The following is a 25,586-nucleotide window of genomic DNA, read 5'->3' on the forward strand; positions in this document are numbered from 1 at the left end:
TCTTCTAAATCATGAAGTGGCATAGGGGTTATCTGTTCACTTTTTTCAGGACAGATATAAAGTTTTAAGTTTGAACACACTCATAGATGTACTGCATCATGTAAAACTGGTGTTAAGTATTCTGGTAGTAAGCATGGTTCCTTGGAACATTTTCTTTCCAAAATCGTCCAGAATGTTGTGATCTTTCCCAGGAGTCATATTAGAATGAAGATGCATTTTCTTAGCTTTCTTCATGGTAGATTCCACTACTACCAAGTTATGTGGTAACTGGACTACTCCATAACCTGATGACTTTAATCTAAACTTAGTCTATTTTCCTTGCTGCCATTATTCCCAAAAATGGGATCTCCCACATCTTCATAAGGTCTGTATGTGATACTGCATGTGATGGTAATGCAGAATGCTCGGCTAGAATGTCTACAGTAGTATCTTTAGAATTCCCACAACTTTAGATCTGGAATCCATATCTTTCCAAATTTCTATCTTTAGCTCTGTACCCATTTTCTCCACAAAGAAAGAGTATGTGAGGTCTTCTGAAGGAGAAGTATGTATAGATGGATCAGAGGTTATTCTTGTAGTGCTGCTTGGGGGCTACCATGGAAAATAGTGAGATGACCAAGAGGATTGTGGTGATCGTATTGGGCTTTGTATTATTGATGTGATTAATTTAAGTGTGAGTTCCTTAACTGAGGGAGATTTTAATTTCTCAGATGATAAAGAAGCACTGAGCGGAGAGGATCACCTTGCTGGTGGCTGAAAGGAATCAGTAAGTTTTTCCTTGGGACATTGACTTTTTTTAAAGTATTGGGGCAAAGTTAACAATTTGGGAATATTATTTAGTGTGTTTGTGCTTTTAATAGTAAGGCAGCGAATAAACAGAAGTTAGACTGCTTGTATTTTTAAATAGTCAGTAAAGCAGCTAGTAAGCAGTAGTTACTGTGTTTATTTTTAATAGTCTGTAAGGCAGCTAGTAAGCAGAAGTTAGAGTGTTTGTATATTAAAAACAAACAAAGCAAAACAAAAAAAAAAGAAGTAAGTAGCCAGAAGTTAGAAATAAGCTAGGAGCAGTGTAAACCTAAGTAAAAAGGTTGAAAAGTTCAGCTCAGTTACTCACCTTGGAAAGGTGTTGAGGTAGTGTGATTAGGTACCAACATTTGTTAATCAAGAGAGCAGTGAGTCACTCTGGCTGACTACCTGAAGTTAGACTGTATTTCCCAACCCACCCACCCCCCCTAGTTCATCCTTTAATTTATAGGCAGGTGCCACTTTAAAAAAAACAAAACCCTTATTGAGAGTTTGATCATTCCCCTGTAGGCCACTACTAGACATATAGGGGCGGATTTTCAGAGCCCTGCTCGCCTAAATCCGCCCAAAACCGGGCGGATTTAGGCGAGCAGGGCCCTGCGCGCCGGTAAGCCTATTTTACATAGGCCTACCGGCGCGCGCAGAGCCCCGGGACTCGCGTAAGTCCCGGGGTTTTCGGAGGGGGCGTGTCGGGGGGCGGGACCGAACCGCGCGGCATTTTCGGGGCGTGTCGGGAGCGTTCCGGGGCGGGCCCGGGGGCGTGGCTATGGCCCGGGGGCGTGGCCGCGCCCTCCGGACCCGCCCCCAGATCGCGTCCCGGCGCGCTAGCGGCCCGCTGGCGCGCGGGGATTTACTTCTCCCTCCGGGAGGCGTAAATCCCCCAACAAAGGTAAGGGGGGGGTTTAGACAGGGCCGGGCGGGTGGGTTAGGTAGGGGAAGGTGAGGGGAGGGCAAAAGAAAGTTCCCTCCGAGGCCGCTCCGATTTCGGAGCGGCCTCGGAGGGAACGGGGGTAGGCTGCGCGGCTCGGCGCACGCCGGCTATACGAAATCGATAGCCTTGCACGCGCCGATCCCGGATTTCAGCAAATACGCGCGGCTACGCGCGAATCTACTGAAATCCAGCGTACTTTTGTTTGCGCCTGGAGCGCCAACAAAAGTACGCCTATTCGCGGTTTTTGAAAATCTACCCCATAGTGAATTCACTAATACATTTAAAGGACATTAATTAGGCACATTCCTACTCCCATAGCAACCTAAAACTTAAGCAGGATCTGAACAAATTTGAGATGAAGGCAGCAGTCCAGCAGCAAGAGGGGGGGGGCTTCCCAGTCTTTTGCATTGAGTGTCACATGTATGATTTTTTACCAGCTGGTGAGAAATTGTACATGTGCATGCGATGCAAAGAGCTCCTGACTCTCAGAGAACAAGTCCGATCTCTGGAGGCTAGAGTGGCAGACCTAGAGAAGCTGAGGCAGCAGAGAAGTATATAGATGAGACCTTCAGGGACATAGTAGCCAAGTCCTAACTTCAGACTGGCAGCCCTGGTGCTGCCTTGGAGGAAGAAGGTCTCATGATTGAAGAGCATCAACCTGGTGCAGCAGGAAAGGATCCTGTATCAAGGACCTGCTCTCCAGGTGATGCATTGTCCTTTCGCACCAAGGGTATCTCCCCAAGGCCTACTGCCCAGTGTTATGGTTAAGCGGTGTTTGGGTAGATTCTTGGGTACTGTGACAGATGACTATGCCCACGGGGAGGGGCCCCGTGGGGAGCCACAGTACTGGGCTAGACTCAGGACACACAAACACAGAATTAGATCTTTTATTGTACAGCTTGAGGTATACCACCAGAGGTGGCAGTAGTGAGGTGGTCTGGATGTAGCAGTCTCAGGACCCTCGACAGAGGGGACCCTTCTCACCCCGTTGGTATAGGGGAATTCCGGTGTAGGTTTCCCAGCAAAGCAATCCTGTGGAGGAGACAGACTGAGAGTTAGATTACTCACTAGATGGTAGCTGTAGGTATGCGATTCCACCAGGCTGAATTAGATGGTACTGGCACCGATACAGGGAGAGCAGGCCCTCGAGGAGCGAGTACCTGATCCCTGTAAGGCACCTGAAATAAAGCAGAGGGCCCCCAAGGAGCGAGTACCCAAATTAGTCAATACCCCGAAGGGCAGAGGGAGAGCTTCCAGCGGCAGCACGGAAGCGGCAGAGTAGCTTAGACAGGACGAATCCAAGTCTTTGCTAACTCAGTGAGCTAGCATTTGAATACAGGCTATATACCCGGATGGCGTGACGTCACTTGAGGGGGCCACCCCCAAGGTTCGCGCCAATGCTGGAATAAAGACTTGGGTGGCGCGCGCACCCTAGCAGGCCCTTGGGAGGAGCATGGCGGGAGGCAGCACCATAGCCATTCTGGGGACGCCGGAGAGGGCAACTTGCAGACGCAGCGGAAGCCATTTTCCCAAGGTAAGCAGGAGGAGCTGTGAACAAGGTGAGGCAAAAGGGGCGAAGCCGTTTAGGACCGACGGACACAACACGCAGGAGGGAAGGGTTAGGTCAGCCGTCACAGTTGGTGATTCGATTATTAGGAATGTAGATAGCTGGGTGGCTGGTGGGCGTGAGGATCGCCTGGTAACATGCCTACCTGGTGCGAAGGTGGCAGACCTCACATGTCACCTAGATAGGATTTTAGACAGTGCTGGAGAGGAGCAGGCTGTCGTGGTACATGTGGGCACCAACGACATAGGAAAATGTGGGAGGGAAATTCTGGAAGCCAAATTTAGGCTCTTAGGTAGAAAGCTTAAATCCAAAACCTCCAGGGTAGCATTCTCTGAAATGCTCCCTGTTCCACGCGCAGTTCCCCAGAAGCAGGCAGAGCTCCGGAGTCTCAATGCGTGGATGAGACGATGGTGCAAGGAAGAGGGATTCAGTTTTGTAAGGAACTGCGGAACCTTTTGGGGAAGGGGGAGTCTCTTCCGAAGGGACGGGTTCCACCTTAACCAGAGTGGAACCAGACTGCTGGCGCTAACCTTTAAAAAGGAGATAGAGCAGCTTTTAAACTACAACAAAGGGGAAAGCCGACAGTCGCTCAGCTGCGCATGGTTCGGAGAGAGGTATCTTCAAAGGATACTAATGATGCATTAGAATTAGGGCATCCCGATAGTGAGGTTCCAATAATAAGAAAAGTAGTCCAAGTGCCTGTAACTAAAAACTCAACTGAGCTAAAAAATTCTAACTTATCCCTATCAATTAAAAAGCAGAATGAAAATACAAACAAAATACAAACAAAAAACAAACTTTGAAATGTTTATATGCTAATGCCAAGAATAAGTAAGTAAGAAGATGGGAGAATTAGAATGTATAGCAGTGAATGACATAGACTTAATTGGCATCTCAGAGATGCCAATTAAGTCTATTATATGACTAAATATATATATATATATATATATATATATATATAATATATGCCAATTATTATATTATTTATATTTAAACTATTGTAAAGCTTGTTGCTATGTTATGTTACAATGTGAACCGGGGTGATGTTTTTTTTTTTTAACGTGCCCCGGTAAATATATATATATATATATATATATATATATATATATATATATATATAAATAATATATGCCAATTATTATATTATTTATATTTAAACTATTGGAAAGCTTGTTGCTATGTTATGTTACAATGTGAACCGGGGTGATGTTTTTTTTTTTAACGTGCCCCGGTATATAAAAAATCTTTAAATAAATAAATAAATAAATAAATAAATTTAGTTAATTCCTCTCTGTCTACTTCCTGGCTACTATAACCCACAAGTTCAATCCCCTTGTTATATGTAACTTTGCTTGTTTCCGCCTTCTTGTTTGGTTACACTTGTTAATCCCCTAAGTTCCATGTAAACCGGCCTGATATGAATCCCATTCATGAAGTCCGGTATAGAAATATATTAAATAAATAAAATAAAATAAATCTCAGAGACATGGTGGAAGGAAGACAACCAATGGGTACAAATTATATCATAATGACAGAGAGGAGCACCCGGGAGGCGGTGTGGCACTTTATGTCCGGGATGGCATAGAGTCCAACAGGATAAATATCCTGCATGAGACTAAATGCACAATTGAATCTTTATGGGTAGAAATCCGTTGTGTGTCGGGGAAGACTATAGTGATACGAGTATACTACCGTCCACCTGGTCAAGATGGTGAGACTGACAGTGAAATGCTAAGAGAAATTTAGGAAGCTAACCAAATTGGTAGCGCGGTAATAATGGGAGACTTCAATTACCCCAGTATTGACTGGGTAAATGTATCATCGGGACACTCTAGAGATATAAAGTTTCTGGATAGAATAAATGATAGCTTTTTGGAGCAATTGGTTCAGGAACCGACGAGAGAGGGAGCAATTTTAGATCTAATTCTCAGTGGAGCACAGGATTTGGTGAGAGAGGTAACTGTGGTGGGGCTGCTTGGCAATAGTAATCATAATATGATCAAATTTGAATTAATGACTGGAAAGGGGACAGTAAGCAAATCCATGGCTCTCATGTTATACTTTCAAAAGGGAAATTTTGATAATATGAGAAAAATTGTTAGAAAAAAACTAAAAGGAGCAGCTACAAAGGTCAAAAAGTGTGCAAGAGGCGTGGTCATTGTTAAAAAATACCATTCTAGAAGCACAGTCCAGATGTATTCCACACATTAAGAAAGGTGGAAAGAAGGCAAAACGATTACTGGCATGGTTAAAAGAGTAGGTGAAAGAAGCTATTTTAGCCAAAAGATCTTCATTCAAAAATTGGAAGAAGGATCCAACAGAAGAAAATAAGATAATGCATAAGCATTGGCAACTTAAATGCAAGACATTGATAAGACAGGCTAAGAAAGAATTTGAAAAGAAGTTGGCCATAGAGGGAAAAACTCACAGTAAAAACCTTTTAAAAAATATCCGAAGCAGAAAGTCTGTGAGGAAGTCAGTTGGACCGTTAGATGATCGAGGGGTTAAAGGGGCACTTAGAGAAGATAAGGCCATCGTGGAAAGATTAAATGATTTCTTTGCTTCGGTGTTTACTGAAGAGGATGTTGGGGAGGTACCCGTAATGGAGAAGGTTTTCATGGGTAATGATTCAGATGGACTGAATCAAATCACGGTGAATCTAGAAGATGTGGTAGACCTGCTTGACAAACTGAAGAGTAGTAAATCACCTGGACCGGATGGTATGTACCCCAGAGTTCTGAAGGAACTAAAAAATGAAATTTCAGACCTATTAGTAAAAATTTGTAACCTATCATTAAAATCATCCATTGTACCTGAAGACTATAGGATAGCTAATGTAACCCCAATATTTAAATAGGGCTCCAGGGGCGATCCGGGAAACTACAGACCGGTTAGCCTGACTTCAGTGCCAGGAAAAATAGTGGAAAGTGTTCTAAACATCAACATCAGAGAACATATAGAAAGACATGGTTTAAGTCTTGCCTCACAAATCTGCTTCACTTTTTTGAAGGAGTTAATAAACGTGGATAAAGGTGAAACGGTAGATGTAGTATACTTGGATTTTCAGAAGGCGTTTGACAAAGTTCCTCATGAGAGGCTTCTAGGAAAAGTAAAAAGTCATGGGATAGGTGGCGATGTCCTTTCGTGGATTGCAAACTGGCTAAAAGACGAAACGAGTAAGATTAAATGGACAATTTTCTCAGTGGAAGGGAGTAGCCAGTGGAGTTACTCATGGATCTTTATTGGGACCCTTACGTTTCAATATATTTATAAAATGATCTGGAAAAAAATAGGATAAGAGAGGTAATCAAATTTGCAGATGATACAAAATTGTTCAGAGTAGTTAAATCACAAGCAGATTGTGATAAATTGCAGGAAGACCTTGTGAGACTGGAAAATTGGGCACCAAAATGGCAGATGAAATTTAATGTGGATAAGTGCAAGGTGATGCTATAGTTACACAATGTTAGGTTAAATATTAGGTGCTACAACCCAAGAAAGAGATCTAGGCGTCATAGTGGATAACACATTGAAATCGTCGGTTCAGTGTGCTGCGGCAGTCAAAAAAGCAAACAGAATGTTGGGAATTATTAGAAATGGAATGGAGAATAAAATGGAAAATGTCATAATACCTCTGTATCGCTCCATGGTGAGACCGCACCTTGAATACTGTGTACAATTCTGGTCGCCGCATCTCAAAAAAGATATACCGTATTTTTCGCTCCAAAAGACGCACCTGATCATAAGACGCACCTAGGATTCAGAGCGGGAAAATTAAAAAAAAAAAATGGTGTGCTAAACCAGCTCTGTTCCCGGGTGTCATGCGTCTTATGGAGCAAATTAGGGTAGGGAATAAAATGCTTTTTTTGTCCCCATTCCCCATCCCAACCCTTTAAATTTAATTAACTACAACCCCCCACCCTCCTGACCCCCCAAGACTTGCCAAAAGTCCCTGGTGGTCCAGCGGGGGTCCGGAACGATCTCCTGCACTCGAGCTGTCGGCTGCCAGTATTCAAAATGGCGCTGATAGCCTTTGCCCTTACTATGTCATAGGGGCTACCGGTGCCATTGGTCAGCTCCTGTCACATGGTAGGAGCACAAGATGGCGCCGGCCATCCATTGCTCCTACCATGTGACAGGGGTCGACCAATGGCACCGGTAGCCCCTGTGACATAGTAAGGGCAAAGTCTATCGGCGCCATTTTGAATACTGGCAGCCGACAGCTCGAGTGCAGGAGATCGCTCCGGACCCCCGCTGGACCACCAGGGACTTTTGGCAAGTCTTGGGGGGTCAGGAGGGTGGGGGGTTGTAGTTAATTAAATTTAAAGGGTTGGGATAGGGAATTGGTACAAAAAAAAACAGTGGTTGTAGTTAGTTTTTTGGGGGGGGGGTTTCATATTCGCTCCATAAAACACACAGACATTTTCCCCCCACTTTTGGGGAAAAAAAATAGCGTCTTATGGAGCGAAAAATATGGTAATTGCGATGGATAAGGTACAGAGAAGGGCGACCAAAATGATAAAGGGAATGGAACAGCTCCCCTATGAGGAAAGACTAAAGAGGTTAGGACTTTTCAGCTTGGAGAAGAGACGGCTGAGGGGGGATATGATAGAGGTGTTTAAAATCATGAGAGGTCTAGAATGGATAGATGTGAATCAGTTATTTACTCTTTCGGATAATAGAAAGACTAGGGGGCATTCCATGAAGTTAGCAAGTGGCACATTTAAAACTAATCGGAGAAAGTTCTTTTTTACTCAACGCACAATTAAACTCTGGAATTTGTTGCCAGAGGATATGGTTAGGGTAGTTAGTATAGCTGTGTTTAAAAAAGGATTGGATAAGTTCTTGGAGGAGAAGTCCATTACCTGCTATTAAGTTGACTTAGAAAATAGCCACTGCTATTACTAGCAACGGTAACATGGAATAGACTTAGTTTTTGGGTACTTGCCAGGTTCTTATGGCCTGGATTGGCCACTGTTGGAAACACGATGCTGGGCTTGATGGACCCTTGGTCTGACCCACCATGGCATGTTCTTATATTCTTATGTAGGACGAGGAGGGACTCCCGGCATCAAATTCTCTGGTGACATGGGAACTATCGGGTGGGAATTTTGGTTGCTCTCTCTGTGGAAAGATCGATGTGAAAAAGTTTTTTTTTTTACTATGTCAGTAATTTGTTTCATCACTTGTTGAGATCTCGGACTTGGAGTTAGTGATGGAGCATCTTCTTCTGATACAAGAACTGATTCTTGTTCTCTACAAGATGGTTAGCCAGCTGGTAATGGGAGCAGAGAACATATGGGATCTGGAGTCTGTAGATGCAGTCCTTGTAACAGATGAGAGACTGGAACTGTCATTAATATTGGAAGAGGCAGTTTCAGTGTGAATTCATAAGCACTGTGAAGTCTAGATGTGTATCTTTGAGGTGGCAAGGCTGCTCTCAAGATATCATGGATGTTATCACTCTTCTGGATGGAGTTGTAGTACTGGGAGAGAAAGCAGTTACTTTTCTGATCTTTTTAAAGCTGTGGACCTGGGAGATTGAAAAGTGAAAACAGGACCTGCATCTGAACTGGGAGGTCTTACATTGTGGTCCGGAAGTGATTATTTCCTCTCTTTTGTGGAAGACTCCGATAAAGGCTTTACTGATTTACTAGCATGCGTTGAATGAATCAATAACTGCATTCTAATGTACTGTGTTCTCCAATGTGCCGTGCTTCAGAATTTCTAATGTGCTGTGGGTCGGGTGCTGCAATGCGCCATGTGCTTAGTGTTCCAATGTGCTGGCTGCTCTGATGCGCCGTATAATTATTTTTTGCATTTACGGCACTGTGCGCCATGGCCTGCCTGGCTTTTTAGGGTACATCCAGGCCCATCGACACATCAACAGAGCCTTCTGAAGTGGATAGGTGCTTTTCTGTAAATTTTGTTTTTTTGTTGTCACCTGGTGAAAACTGTCAGTGTTTTGATTTTTCATCAACTACTGACTCCTCTGATGCTTCTCTACCATATGCAGAGGATTTGTTGGCAGAGCTTCTTGGAGAGGAAGATGACCTGCCCTCCTTGGAAGCCTGCGGCTTTTCTTCAGCTCTGAGACTTGTTATTTTCGTGGCTTTTTGCCTCTGAGCGCGTGGGGACATTCTGGCACACCTGAGCAATTGAGTTGGTCACGGTCCAGGCCCAGACAGAAATAGCAGTAGTTATGTCCATCTGTGATGAACACAATTTGTCTACACAAGCAAGACTTAAACCGGCAGGCTTTTCTCAAGGCCATAGCAGCACTTAAAAGTGCTTTCTATGGGTCACTAATGCAATCAAAGTGTGAGGAAAAGAAATTCCTGTGGAGAGACAGGAGCAAAGCGCAGACAAAAAGAGACTGAGGAGATTCTAGAAGCATATGCTCATTAGAGCTGAAAGGTCTACTAGCTTGGAGAGACAACTCCTTCCAGAGCCACCTAATGACATCACCTACAGAGTTTGGCTAATTCAAACCTGCTTATAGATGGAAAAACTGTAAATATGAAATCAAGTCCCTTTGTTATACAGAAGAAATTAAAGCACGTCCACCATTCCATTCAACTGCAAGCTCTAGTGGGTTTTGATGGGTGGTGATTTTAACTAATAGTGTCAGTTAAGCAATATTTTAAATTCACTTTTCTAAAAGAAGTAATATGACATTTGGCATGTATATGGCATGCTACCCAACATGCTTTATAACATTATGGGGGTTCTATCATCATTAACTCAACAACCCCTCAGTAGCTGTCTTGAGATGAGACAAATTATCCTTCAGAAGCATCCCCTAATGTCAGAGCCTTTACATAAATGTTCTAGTATAAAAGCATTAATAAAAATACATATTTCAGGGTACCAATTCAAAACAAGCCTTCTTATAAAGCATGAAACATCCCCAGTATTTTGTCATATCTTGTTTGAGCATTAAATACAAAAAAGATGAAATTTAGAGTCATACTTGGCAGTGATAGTTGTTGCTACACAAAATCTGCACCAACCACCATACCAATGTCACATGAGCATATATCAGGCAACTACAGGTATAAAGCCATATACTGATCTATCACACAAAATGGCAACAATAACCAATGCCATTCATACAAGTTAATGGTATAGACACGTATATACTTGTCAATAATGTATGCATAAATGCGGTAAGTGAATCTCTCTCATACACTCAATGACTGACGCATACGCACTCACACAACCACAGGCACACATACATTCAGTCACAAACAGCTGAACACAGTCACTGGCACACATCCACAAAGTCGTAGGGCTGCTGCGTTAATCCACTTGAATGCACAGGAATGCATCCACATACACACTTGTACAGTAACTGACAATCAGTCTCTTTTACATATATAATAGCACTCTCTCACACACATACACTGTCCCGAAGTTGCTCTCATGCGCACAGTCACTGAGTCTAGCTCACTCTCACACACACACACACACAGTCACAGACTGTTGCTCTCTCACACAGCCAAGTGAAAAGCACAGAGTCAGGAATTAGTAGAGAAGAAGGGCATAAATAGGAGTGATTTGCCTGATAAGCAGAGTGCACAAGGAGGGATGTAGAGAGAGAAAAGAGAGTAGAGGTAGTGAGGAGCTGCAGTGTGAAGGCTCTTGTAGGTGAGTAAGAGGAGCTTGAACTGTATGCGGGAACGGACAGGGATCCAATGCAGTGATTTGAAAAGAGTGGTTTATATGGGGTGTAGTAACTTTGGCAAAAGATAAGTTCTGCAGCTGAAGTTTGAACAGATCGTAGTTGAGATAGATGGCTCACTAGGTGACATGTAAGAAGCAGGTTGCAATAGTTTAAGCAAGAAGTGATGAGTGTATAAGGGCTCTGGAAGTGTGTACAGAAAGGAAGAAATGGATTTTGGTGATGATATAGAAAAAATAACAGCACATTTTAGCAGTGATTTGAATATGTGTAGAGAAGAGGATAAGTCAAAGATTATTATTCCAAAGTTACGGGCTGAGGGGTCTGGGAGGATTACAGTGTTATCCATAGAAATAGAGACAAGAGGGGAAGTGGGCTTGGGGAAAAGGAGCTCTGTCTTGGCCATGCTGAGTTTAAGGTGACAGTGGAACATCCAGACAGCAATGTCAGATAAGCAGGCTGAGATCTGAGCCTGGATTCCTGATGACATTTCTGGTATAGAGAGGTAAATCTGGGAATCATAAGCATAAAAATGGTACTGAAAGCCATAAGAGGAAATCTGAACACCAAGAGAATTTGTTTACAGAAACAAGAGAAGAGGGCCCAGGACAGAGCCCTGAGGCATACCAAGACAGTGGAATAGCAATACAAGAGGATCCTAAACCAAAGAAGCCGAAGTCCTCAGAAGTATTTATTAAAGATGCAATATTCCAGTAAGTGCCCGACTCAAGGCCTGAATTTTGCCCGAACGCGGGCTGCTTCAGGGACTGTTCATGACAGATTGTTTCAATTGACAGGAAACAATACAGTTATCTCATACCTCATCCAGTAATGCGAAATCATTAAAAAAGGAGGACACGTTCCAATTTAAAAGTTGTGTAACGCAGGTACATTCAAAATTGAATTAATTTGCTCCAGATCACACAGTGTTAAGGTTTAAAACTGGAGAGTAGAACAAACTGAGGAAATATTGTCACAATGCAACATATGCTTGACGCTATTGTACAATGTACCTGTGTTACGCAACTTTTAAAGTGTCTTCATAGACAAATTGGAACACGTCCTTTTTTAATGATTTCGCATTACTGGATGAGATATGAGATAACTGTATTGTTTCCTGTCAATTGACAAAATCTGTCATGAACAGCCCCTGAAGCAGCCCGTGTTCGGGCGAAACTCAGGCCTTGAATCGGGCACTTACTGGAATATTGCATCTTTAATTAATACTTCTGAGGACTTTGGCTTCTTTGGTTTATATTCCTCACGGCTTTGCTAGACCAACTTCCTTCCTGTTTTCTGGGCCCAATACAAGAGGATCCGCCAGAGGAAACACTAAAAGTACTATGGGAGAGATAAGAAGAGAACCAAGACAGGTCAGAGCCCCGAAATCCAAGCGAGGATAGAGAGTAGGTGGTGTTCAAAAATGTCAAAAGCAGCAGATAGGTCAAGGACGATAAGGACTGAGTAAAAGACTTTAGATTTAGCCATAAAGAGGTCATTGGAGACTTTGTCAAGGGCTGTTTCTGTGGAAAGTAGAGGGCAAAAACAAAAATGGAGTAATACAATCACACACACACACATGCACTCTTCCTCCAATATGTAATCACATACTTTCTCCCACACACAAACACTCTCCCTCCCACATACAATCACACACCCAAATGCACTGTCCCTCCCGCATGTAATCACATGCTCTCTCCCCCACACAATTATACACAATCTTTCTCCCTCTTAACATGAAATCACACACACACACAACCTCCCTCCTCATATGTAATCTCACATACACGATCTCTCTTCTACATGCAATCACACACTCTATCCACAAGCAATCACACACACGCTCTCCCTCCCACATGCAGATACTCGCACTCTCCCTCTCAAATGCAAACACATATACTCTCCCTCTGACATTCGATCACACACTCTCTGTCCCTCCCATATGCAATCTCACACACACAATATTTCTCTTCTACATGCAATCACACACACACGCTCTATCCCACACACAAGCACTCTCCCTCCCACATGCAGACACTCACAATCTCCCTCTGACACGCAATCACATACACGCTCTTTGCCTCTACATGCCTCTCTCCTCTACATGCAAACACACACACATGATCTCTCTCCTCCTCATGCAATCACACAGACATAATTTTCTCTCTCCCCAATCACAGTCACCCACATGCAATCACATGTGCATGCTCACTCCCAAATGCAATCACAAACAAGCTCTCTCCTGCCACATGCAATTACATTCTCTCCCCCATGTGCAATCACACACACAACTTCTCTTTCTCTGCCACATGCAATCACACATGTGCTTTCTTTCTCCTCTACATGCAATCACAAACACACACTGTTCCTCTCCTCCACATGCAATCAACTCCACACAGGAATCACATACACACACACACACACTCTCTCTCTCTCTCTCCTACTTACATGCAATCACACACTCTCCCTCCCACTTGTAATCACACACACATGCACTCTTCCTCCCATATGCAATCTCACACAAACATATGCAGTCTCCTAAATGCAATCATAGACACACGCTCTCCCTCCCACATACAATCACAAACACGCACTCTCCCTCCATTATGCAATTTCACAAACACATGCACTCTTCTCCCAAATGCAATCACACACTCTCCCTCAAATGAAACACACATGCACTGTCCATCCCACATGCAATCACACACAATTTTTCTCCCTCTAACATGCAATCACACATTCACACTCTCTCCCACATGCAATCACACACACACACACTCTCTCTCTCCCTCCACACGCAATCACAAATACTCCATCTCTCTCCCTCTAACATGCAATCACCCATACACACTATCCCTTCCACATGCAATCACACACACATACATGCTCCCTCCCACATGTAATCAATGCTCTTTGCCACATGCAATTACACATGCAATCTCCCTCCCACATGCAATCACACACACACTTTCCCTCCAACACGCAATCACACACACGCACTCTCCCTCCCACATGCAATCACTTGCACACGCAATCACATGCACTCTCCCTCCCACACACATGCATACACACTGTCCCTTCCACACGCAATCACACACAATCACTCTCCCTCCCACATGCAATCTCACAGACACACACTCTCCCTCCCACATGTAATTACATGCTCTCTCCTACAGGCAAATCACACACACACACACATGGACTCTCCCTCCCACATGCAATCACACATACACTCTCCCACATTCATTCACACATACGCAACAAACCTCCCATGTGCAATCACACACACGCAACCACATCCCCCCCCCACACACACACTCTCTCTCCCACACGTAATCACACATACGCTTATGTACTGTCCCTTCCACACACAATCATGCATGTGTGCTCTCCCTCCTACACGCAATCTCACATACACACACACTCTGCCTCCGACATGTAATCACATGCTGTCTCCCACAGGCAATCACACACTCACGGACTCTCCCTCCCACATGCAATCACACAAACAAAGCAATCTCCTTCCCACATTCAATCACATACAGGCGCTCTCCCTCCCACGTGCAATCACACAAACACACGTACTCTCCCTCCCCACATGTAATCACATGCTCTCTCCCAGTACCTGGCCAGCAGCTCACAAAATGTGGTTACACATAGTCACTACTAGTTGTGCTCTCGCTCACACCCCCCATCACCAACAGCTGTGCTATCTCAAACACACACATCATCACCGACAGTTGTGCAATCTCAAACACACACACACACACCATCACGGACAGTTGTGCAATCTCAAACACACACACACACACCATCACCGACAAGTGTGCAATCTCAAACACACACACACACACACACACCATCACCGACAGTTGTGCTATGTGTATGATTGAGATTGCACATCTGTGAGAGATGGTGTGTGTGTGTGTGTGTGAGATAGCACAACTGTCAGTGATTGTGTGTGCAAGATAGCACAACTGGGAGTGATGGTGTGTGTGTGTGTGAGATAGCACAACTATGAGTGATGGTGTGTGTGTGTGTGAGATAGCACAACTATGAGTGATGGTGTATGTGTGAGATATGTGTGAGATAGCACAACTATGAGTGATGGTGTATGTGTGAGATATGTGTGAGATAGCACAACTGAGAGATGGTGTGTGTGAGATAGCACAACTGAGTGATGGGTGTGTGTGTGAGATAGCACAACTGAGAGATGGGGTGTGTGTGTGAGATAGCACAACTGAGTGATGGGGTGTGTGTGAGAGATAGCACAACTATGAGTGATGGTGTGTGTGTGTGTGTGTGTGATAGCACAACTATGAGTGATGGTGTATGTGTGAGATAGCACAACTGAGTGATGGTGTGTGTGAGATAGCACAACTGAGTGATGGTGTGTGTGTGTGAGAGATAGCACAACTATGAGTGATGGGGTGTGGGTGTGTGTGATAGCACAACTATGAGTGATGGTGTATGTGTGAGATAGCACAACTGAGTGATGGTGTGTGTGAGATAGCACAACTATGAGTGATTGTGTGTGAGATAGCACAACTATGAGTGATGGTGTATGTGTGAGATAGCACAACTGAGTGATGGTGTGTGTGAGATAGCACAACTGAGTGATGGTGTGTATGATAGCACAACTATGAGTGATTGTGTGTGTGAGATAGCAAACTATCAGGATGATACAGTACATTGCGCTCCGGTGGAGCGCACTGTTAGCCCAGGTTTGAACGTGCGTTTTCGACGTGCTAGCTTTACCCCTTATACAGTAAGGGGTAATAGCGCATCAAAAACGCACGTCCAAACCCCCCCCCCCCCCCCCCCCCCCCCCCCCCCCCCCGAAACTAATAGCGCCCGCAACATGCAAATGCATGTCGATGGCCCTATTAGTTATTCCCGCGCGATACAAAAAGTAAAAATGTGAAACCAAGCCGCACATTTTACTTTCAGAAATTAACGCCTGCCCAAAGGCTGGCATTAATTTCTGCCGGCGCCAGGGAAGTGTACAGAAAAGCAGAAAAAAAACTGCTTTTCTGTACACCCTCGACTTAATATCATAGCGATATTGAGTCGGAGGCCCCAAAAGTAAAAAAAAAAAGTAAAAATTTAAAAAAAAAAAAATTAAAAAATCGGCCCGTGGGTCAGAAGACAGACGCTCAATTTTGCCGGCGTCCATTTTCCAAACCCGTGGCTGTCAGCGGGTTTGAGAACCGACGCCGGAAAAACTGAGCGTCAGCTGTCAAACCCGCTGACAGCCGTCGCTCCTGTCAAAAAGGAGGCGCTAGGGACGCGCTAATGTCCCTAGCACCTCCTTTTACAGCGGGCCCTAATTTGCATAGGCCACCCTCTTAAATCGTGCGCCCAGGAGAGTGACCTGTGCACTCGCCCACTCTCCCGTGCGTTTTTCTGTATCGGCCTGTGATGGTTTATCTCTCACACATATACACACCATCACTCACAGTTGTGCTCTCTGTGTCACACACAGGCCATCACTGACCGTTGTGCTCTCAGATGCCCACACACCCCCAACCCTGTCACTGACATTTGCACTCTCTTTCAGATACACACTGGCAGTTTTGCTCTCTCACACACACTATCACTGACAGTTGCGTTTTGTCTCTCTCACACACGTACCATCACTGAAGTGTTATGCTCTCTCTCTCACACACACACAGACCATCACTGACAGTTGCATTCTCTTGCTCATGCACATACCATCACTACCACTTGAGTGCTCTCTCTCATACACATATCATCAGTTGTGCTCTCTCATCATTGACAGCTGCTCTAACTCACACTGATAGTTGTGCTCTCACTTACCCACACAGTGAATGATAGTTAAGCTGTCTCACATAGTCACTACAGTTGCACTCTCGCACACACAGACACACACAAACACACACACACCATTACTGACAATTGCGCTGTCTTACACACACCATCACTGAGCCATGAGCTTCCTCTAGGTTACACAGACCATCACTGACAGTTGCACTGTCTCTCTCACACAAAAAGCATAACTAAACAGTTACGTTCTCTCTCTCATACACACACCATCACTGACAGTTGCGTTCGCTCATACACACACCATCACTACCGGATGCACTCTCTATCATACACACACCATCAGTTGTGCTCTCTCTCCCTCACACACACACACACACACACAATTGTGCTCACTCTCATACATAGTGACTGACATTGTGATCTCTCCACAGTCATTGATAGTTGCACTCTCTCACACACACTGTTACTGACAGTTGCACCCTCTCTCACACACCCTGTCACTGACAGTTGCACTCACACACAGTTAGTTGCGCAACTCTCACACACAGTCGCTGAGTTGTGCAACTCTCTCACGCACATACACTATCACTGACAGTTGCGCGCTCTCTCTCACACACACATACACACCATCACTGGCATTTGTGCTCTCACACAGTCACTGACAGTTGCTCTCTCTCTCTCACACACACATACACACCATCACTGGCATTTGTGCTCTCACACAGTCACTGACAGTTGCTCTCTCTCACACACACATACACACCATCACTGGCATTTGTGCTCTCACACAGTCACTGACAGTTGCTCTCTCTCTCTCACACACACATACACACCATCACTGGCATTTGTGCTCTCACAGTCACTGACAGTTGCTCTCTCTCTCTCACACACACACACACATACACACCATCACTGGCATTTGTGCTCTCACACAGTCACTGACAGTTGCTCTCTCTCTCTCACACACACACACATACACACCATCACTGGCATTTGTGCTCTCTCACAGTCACTGACAGTTGCTCTCTCTCTCTCTCACACACACACACATACACACCATCACTGGCATTTGTGCTCTCACACAGTCACTGACAGTTGCTCTCTCTCTCTCACACACACACACATACACACCATCACTGGCATTTGTGCTCTCACACAGTCACTGACAGTTGCTCTCTCTCTCTCTCTCTCACACACACATACACACCATCACTGGCATTTGTGCTCTCACACAGTCACTGACAGTTTCTCTCTCTCTCACACACACATACACACCATCACTGGCATTTGTGCTCTCACACAGTCACTGACAGTTGCGCTCTCTTTCTCTCACACAGATTGACAGTTGCGCTTTCACGCACACACAGAATTACCGAGTCGCTCACTCACAGTCAGTAAGACAATCACTTACACACACACTTTAACTAAGAGCGATTCTCACACGTGCCGAGTACACACTACCCGTTCCCTGCACTCACCTTCACCGAATCCACGGGGTACATGACTGAATGCTCCAATATCCCGGCCACTGCTCCGGCTGTCATGTGCGTGCTGAGGGAAGCACTGGGCGGCAGACTCTCGTACTCATCCCCGGGGCCCGGGCCCGGCCCCGGCCCGCCCTCTCGGCTCTCTCCCTCCATCCCCAGCTTAGTCTCGCTGCCCACGCTGCGAAGCTCCATTAACCCAGGGGGGGGGGGGGGCGCCGACGGAGGAGCGAAAGCACTCCGCCGGCACAGCCCCTCCGCACTGCCTGCAACGCCTCGCCTCGCGCCTCACCCCGCCCACGCAACGCTCCTCCCAGCTGAACCCTTGCTACGAACCCTCCTAGGCTCCGGCTACGCGATTGGTTCACAATTGGGAGCGACAGCACGGCGTCCCGCCCATTTCCCATTTTTGGTTTTTTTTACCTTTGCGTGACGTCGTCCCTCAGCCTTTGAAAGAAGCTTAAAAAAAAAAAAAAAAAAAAAAGGTTCGGGAACTTGCGCAGGGCGAAAATGTGGTCACGTGACTGCCTGGAGCCGGTTGGCGAGGGTTGGCGCGTGGGACCTGGCTGTAGATTTGTGATAGGGGTTTGCCAGTGCTCTGTACTCTGTTCTCTTTTTCTCCTCACACCGGCCTCGAGGCGCGAAGTTCTCCCTTATATTATGTGGGGGTTTTTTTGGAAGGGGGGGGGGGGTGTTCTGTTCTCTTCTGTCTTTTCTCCTCACACCGGCCTTGAGGCGCGAAGTTCTCTCTTACGTTATTTTTTTTTTTTTTTTTAAGCGGGGGGGGGTGCTTTATGTTAACCTTAAGTTTTGCAACTTTGATTCAGCCTTAGGAAAAGCTATTGAGCATCGAAGAGAATCGTGTTACTGTTCTGCATGACGAAATGGGCACCGCCATTTAGCAAAATAAATATCTTTCCCAACTGCCTATAAGGCCTGGGTAAGGTTGTACGTGCTTGAAAAATCTGGGTTGATTTCCATATTCAATGCAAATAAATGGGTAGTTCTTAACCACAGGACCGCAAACCCTTAATCACAGAGCTGAGAGTGAATGTGCAGAATAGATTTTATTTAACTTATTTATTTATTGGGTTTTTTTTATTCCGGTGTTTGGAATTACCGTCACATCGTTTTACAGCAGTGTACAAGGAATATAACATTAATAGCAAGAAAAACAAAATAGATAATTAAATAATAAACAAAACCTAGTCTTAGCACAGTCCAGAGAGTGTAAGTATGGATAAAAATGTGAAGGTGAGACTGTAATGGATTTGCTATGCCATCTTTAAAAGCCTGATTGAATAACCATGTTTTGAGATTTTTTTCTAAACGATTTAAGATTACTTTCTAGCCTTAGTTCCACTGGAAGCGCATTCTATAGTTTGGGCCCTGCGAGGGATATTGCTCTCACTGACTGAGGTCAGCCTAGCTCAGGAAACTGATGGTATTGAGAGTAGGCCTTTGGTTGCTGATCTCGGATTTCTCTGCGGTGTGTAATGAAAATGATGCAAAGGATTTCCCCAAGAATTCTGGTAGAAAAAGAAAATGGTGGCAAACCAAGTAAAAGAAAGAGAGATAAACAGAACATCCCCTTTTTAGGCATGTTTTATACAAAAGCAAAAGTACCTATTAGGATCGCAATGGCTGTCTATTGGTCTGTGCGGACATCTATCAGGGAAGTTCTAGCTGAACAGATTTGGATGAAATTTGTTTTGGGAGACTAAGAACAATAGAATGTTAAAATGATACTTTGAAATTGGAGAAAATGTGCATGTGAGGAACTTCGACCAAGTCTAGCTTCCCCATGGCATGCTACAGAATACACCTACTTTGAAGTAAGATGTTACTGCATATATTAACCTGAAGAGATTAAAAAAGGGTAATTTTACACCCATGTTTTCTTCACTAGATAACTGGATCATACAGTGTAAGTTTGTGGTTCAGGCTTGGGAGTTTGGAACATTTAATTCCAGGGTGCTAAATGACTGATAAATCCCTCGTTCTGCTCTTGGTACACTTGTGCCTAATAACATCATTTACAATCAGAAGGTACCACAGTACTCTCAAAAGTTGGGTATGTTGAACTGCTGGTTTAAATAGACCTGGCACAGCGTTAACAATGAGATATTCAGAAGGCTAACATTTCCACCCATGAATAACCTTGGCAGCATGCTAGAAACCATGGCCACATCATGCTATCAAATGCCAGTGGGGATTTAGAAGGCATGCTACATACTGATAATCCAGCCCCTTTCAGAGAGACCTGACCAAAACCTGCTAAACTGGTAAATCTGATAAGCAGTTCATATAAAATTGACCTGTCCCCTCTCACATTTGCATGCTTGTATTTGAATTACACAGAATGAAAGAATAAATCTACAAAGTAGGACAGTGTTTTCAAAAGTATTTATCGCCCTCTGAGCCAAAATCTCTTCAGGATGTAAAGTCCAATTTGGATTATTTTAAATGTGTTAAAATGGGACTGTCTTTTTCACTAAGGTCAAAGGTAATATGTAGACAAAAAGGAAATGGAACTGTGTTGTGGGAGCAATAGGCAGAGACTGGAGGCCAAGGTGTGATCTGCAGGGAGGAGGGGCCAGGGCTGGGTGTGAACTGTCTCTCTCCTAAACACACACACACACACTTTCACACACATATAAATATATATATAAACACACCTTTAACACTTTTCCTTCTCATTCCAATGCTTCTTCATCCCCAGCCATTCTTTGCCCACCAGAGCTCAGTAAGCAGTGGTAGTTGAAACACTGTTGGGGATTATGAATGGAGGGTCACTAAAAGAGGAGGAAGGTAGAGAGAATAGGGTCTTTTCTCTCTGCCCTCCTCCTCTCTGGTGATTGCATTCTCCATTCAAAGGCCTGCACCTATAATTCCTCTAGTGGCCTCCCAAGTCTCACCCCCAATCCATAATGGTTCTCAAGCTCCCCTTTCCATCTGATGGTCACTAATTCCCCCTTCCTGGAAAATTATCATCTACAGCAATTCTCTCCCTCCTTGGCCAGTAAGGCACAGGCCTCAGCTGGCTATCCTCTTGTTTGGGTGTGGAGGCAGAATGAAATGCACTACTAGTTCTCTTTAGCTTTCTCAGATAGTATGGGGTGGGTCGAATTCAAAAGTACATCCTGCTCTTGTAATGTTGCACACCTTACCTTCAATCAGACCTGGCCCCAAGATACCACTGATGCCACACTGCTGTGACTGCCCAATGCTTGTGCATCACTATCTCTTAAAGGCCCCATGTCTGGAACTTGGCCATGGCACTCCCTGATGACATCAGACCGACTGGAACAACCAGCTGATGCCTCAGCTATAAGTCCTACGCTCTGCTGGTTCCTGATCTTGTTCATGCTTCCTGCTTGCTCCTGCGTGTTCCCATTCCTGTCTAGTTCCTGGTCCTTCTATTGTCTCTGCCTTGTTCCTGGTCTTCATCTTGATCCTGCCCTGCCTTGTCTTCCATCCTGTGTTGTTCTCTTGTTTCTGCCTGTCCATCTTTTGTCCCATCCCTGCCTTCCCGTGCCTCTCATTCCCTTCTGACTGATTTTCGTTGCTAGATCCTTTGCCTGGATAGCAATTCTGCCTGATTGCTGCCTCCCCTGACCTTGCCAAGATATGTCACCAACCTTTACCTCATCTGAATTCCAACATCTCTGACTGCTGTTTACCCCAATCCTTGGACTGCTCCTCTTCAGTGGCCATTCGCCTAAGACCTACTGGCCTCAGAACACAAGGACCCAACCAGCAGGGGAAGAGTCTGGTATAGGTGAGGCCTCCTCCTCAGTCCCCACCAAGCATGTCTGCCTCCTGTCAACGTGGGCCCAGCTGTGTCTACATTCTGAGCAGTACTAGCTATGCCACAGCCCAGGGACTCACACTCCCTGACAGATTATTGAGGTCATGGCGTTCAGCAAACACGCCCTTGTGTCACGCCATTCCCAGATTGGCCCACAGGGTGCAGCAACAGAAAGAACAACTGACTCAGATTGCTTCAAGGTCTGGCTGCATGTATGGATGCCCTTCAGACCTGGATCCTTGAGTTCCATAATTGGACCTGTCTATTCCCCTGCCAGTATGCCTGCTTACGCCCAGGTATGATGGGGATTCCAAGGCCTGCTGAGGCTTCATAAATCAGTGCCAGATGCATTTTGAGCTGCAACCTGTCAGCTTTCCAGGAGATCGGAACAAGCTGACATTTATCTTATCACTCCTCGCTGGCTTTGCTCTAGCCTAAGAACATAAGAACATGCCATACTGGGTCAGACTTAAGGGTCCATCAAGCCCAGCATCCTGTTTCCAACAGTGGCCGATCCAGGCCATAAGAACCTGGCAAGTACCCAAAAACTATTCCATGTTACTGTTGCTAGTAATAGCGATGGTTATTATCTAAGTCAACTTAATTAATAGCAGGTAATAGACTTATCCAAGAACTTATCCAATCCTTTTTTAAACACAGCTATACTACCTGCACTAACCACATCTTCTGTCAACAAATTCCAGAGTTTAATTGTGCGTTGAGTGAAAAAGAACTTTCTCCGATTAGTTTTAAATGTGCCACATGCTAACTTCATGGAGTGCCCCCTAGTCTTTCTATTATCCGAAAGAGTAAATAACCGATTCACATCTACCCATTCTAAACCTCTCATGATTTTAAACACCTCTATCATATCCCCCCTCAGCTGTCTCTTCTCCAAGCTGAAAAGTCCTAACCTCTTTAGGCTTTCCTCATAGGGAAGCTGTTCCATTCCCTTTATCATTTTGGTCGCCCTTCTCTGTTCCTTCTCCATCGCAATTATATCTTTTTTGAGATGCGGTGACCAGAATTGTACACAGAATTCAAGGTGCGATCTCACCATGGAGCGATACAGAAACATTATGACATTTCCATTTTATTCACCATTCCCTTTCTAATAATTCCCAACATTCTGTTTGCTTTTTTGACTGCCGCAGCACACTGAAGTGACGATTTCAATGTGTTATCCACTATGACGCCTAGATCTCTTTCTTGTGTAGTAGCACCTAATATGGAACCTAACATTGTGTAACTATAGCATGGGTTATTTTTCCCTATCTGCATCACCTTGCACTTATCCACATTAAATTTCATCTGCCATTTTGATGCCCAGTTTTCCAGCCTCACAAGGTCTTCCTGCAATTTATCACAATCTGCTTGTGATTTAACTACTCTGAACAATTTTGTTTCATCTGCAAATTTGATTACCTCACTTGTCCTATTTCTTTCTAGATCATTTATAAATATATTGAAAAGTAAGGGTCCCAATACAGATCCCTGAGGCACTCCACTGCCTACTCCTTTCCACTGAGAAAATTGTCCATTTAATCCTACTCTCTGTTTCCTGTCTTTTAGCCAGTTTGTAATCTACAAAAGGACATCGCCACCTATCCCATGACTTTTTATTTTTCCTAGAAGCCTCTCATGAGGAACTTTGTCAAATGCCTTCTGAAAATCCAAGTACACTACATCTACAGGTTCACCTTTATCCACATGTTTATTAACTCCTTCAAAAAAGTGAAGCAGATTTGTGAGGCAAGACTTGCCTTGGGTAAAGCCATGCTGACTTTGTTCCATTAAACCATGTCTTTCTATATGTTCTGTGATTTTGATGTTTAGAATACTTTCCACTATTTTTCCTGGCACTGAAGTCAGGCTAACCGGTCTGTAGTTTCCCGGATTGCCCCTGGAGCCCTTTTTAAATATGGGGGTTACATTAGCTATCCTCCAGTCTTCAGGTACAATGGATGATTTTAATGACAGGTTACAAATTTTTACTAATAGGTCTGAAATTTCATTTTTTAGTACCTTCAGAACTCTGGGGTGCATACCATCCGGTCCAGGTGATTTACTACTCTTCAGTTTGTCAATCAGGTCTACCACATCTTCTAGGTTCACTGTGATTTGGTTCAGTCCATCAGATTCATTACCCATGAAAACCTTCTCCAGTACGGGTACCTCCCCAACATCCTCTTCAGTAAACACCGAAGAAAAGAAATCATTTAATCTTTCCGCGATGGCCTTATCTTCTCTAAGTGCCCCTTTAACCCCTCGATCATCTAACGGTCCAGCTGACTCCCTCTCAGGCTTTCTGCTTCGGATATATTTAAAAGTTTTTACTGTGAATTTTTGCCTCTACGGCCAACTTCTTTTCAAATTCTCTCTTAGCCTGTCTTATCAATGTCTTACATTTCCCTTGCCAGCGTTTATGCATTATCCTATTTTCTTCTGTTGGATCCTTCTTCCAATTTTTGAATGAAGATCTTTTGGCCAAAATAGCTTCTTTCACCTCCCCTTTTAACCATCTTACTTTTTAGACTTCTGGCATTAGCATACAAACATTTCAAAGTTTGTTTTTTGTTTGTATTTTCATTCTGATTTTTAATTGATAGGGATAAGCTAGAACTTTTTAGCTCAGGTGAGTTTTTAGTTAAAGGCACTTGGACTACTTTTCTTATTATTGGAACCTCACTGTCTGGGTGCCCTAATTCTAATGCATCATTAGTATCCTTTGAAGATACCTCTCTCCGAACCATGCATTGCTGAGTGACTGTTGGCTTTCCCCTTTGTTCTAGTTTAAAAGCTGCTCTATCTCCTTTTTAAAGGTTAGCGCCAGCAGTCTGGTTCCACCCTGGTTAAGGTGGAGCCCATCCCTTCAGAAGAGACTCCCCCTTCTCCAAAAGGTTCCCCAGTTCCTAACAAAACTGAATCCCTCTTCCTTGCACCATCGTCTCATCCATGCATTGAGACTCCGGAGCTCTGCCTGACTCTGGTGACCTGCACGTGGAACAGGGAGCATTTCAGAGAATGCTACCCTGGAGGTTCTGGATTGAAGTTTTCTACCTAAGAGCCTAAATTTGGCTTTCAGAACCTCCCTCCCACATTTTCCTATGTTGTTGGTGCCCACATGTACCACGACAGCCGGCTCCTCCCCAGCACTGTCTAAAATCCTATCTAGGTGACACGTGAAGTCCGCCACCTTCGCACCAGGTAGGCATGTTACCAGGCAATCCTCATTCCCACCAGCCACCCAGCTGTCTACATTCCTAATAATCGAATCACCAACTATGACGGCCGACCTAACCCTTCCCTCCTGGGCAGTAGGCCTTGGGGAGATATCCTTGGTATGAAAGGACAGTGCATCACCTGGAGAGCAGGTCCTTGCTACAGGATCCTTTCCTGCTACACTAGGTTGATGCTCTCCAATCATGAGACCTTCTTCCTCCAAGGCAGCACCAGGGCTGCCAATCTGAAGTTGGGACTTGGCTACTATGTCCTTGAAGGTCTCATCAATGTACCTC

At 44.6% G+C, this 25,586-nt stretch overlaps 1 protein-coding gene across 3 annotated transcripts in view; it reads right to left on the reverse strand.

Moving 5' to 3' along the window:
• SLC25A37 (solute carrier family 25 member 37) overlaps nt 1-18,544 on the reverse strand; it is a 122,660-nt gene extending 104,116 nt beyond the window's left edge. Inside the window, exon 1 of one of the 3 annotated variants that reach the window (XM_029604119.1) lies at nt 18,252-18,544. In XM_029604119.1, coding sequence (XP_029459979.1) covers nt 18,252-18,452 — 201 coding nt within the window. In that variant the 5' untranslated portion in view covers nt 18,453-18,544. The remainder of the gene's footprint in view (nt 1-18,251) is intronic. The other 2 variants (XM_029604118.1, XM_029604120.1) reach the window with 2 other exon arrangements.
• Between the last annotated feature and the right edge of the window lie 7,042 nt (nt 18,545-25,586).

The sequence above is a fragment of the Rhinatrema bivittatum genome, chromosome 5 (assembly GCF_901001135.1).
Source record: "Rhinatrema bivittatum chromosome 5, aRhiBiv1.1, whole genome shotgun sequence".
In the NCBI taxonomy this organism is placed as follows: domain Eukaryota; kingdom Metazoa; phylum Chordata; class Amphibia; order Gymnophiona; family Rhinatrematidae; genus Rhinatrema; species Rhinatrema bivittatum.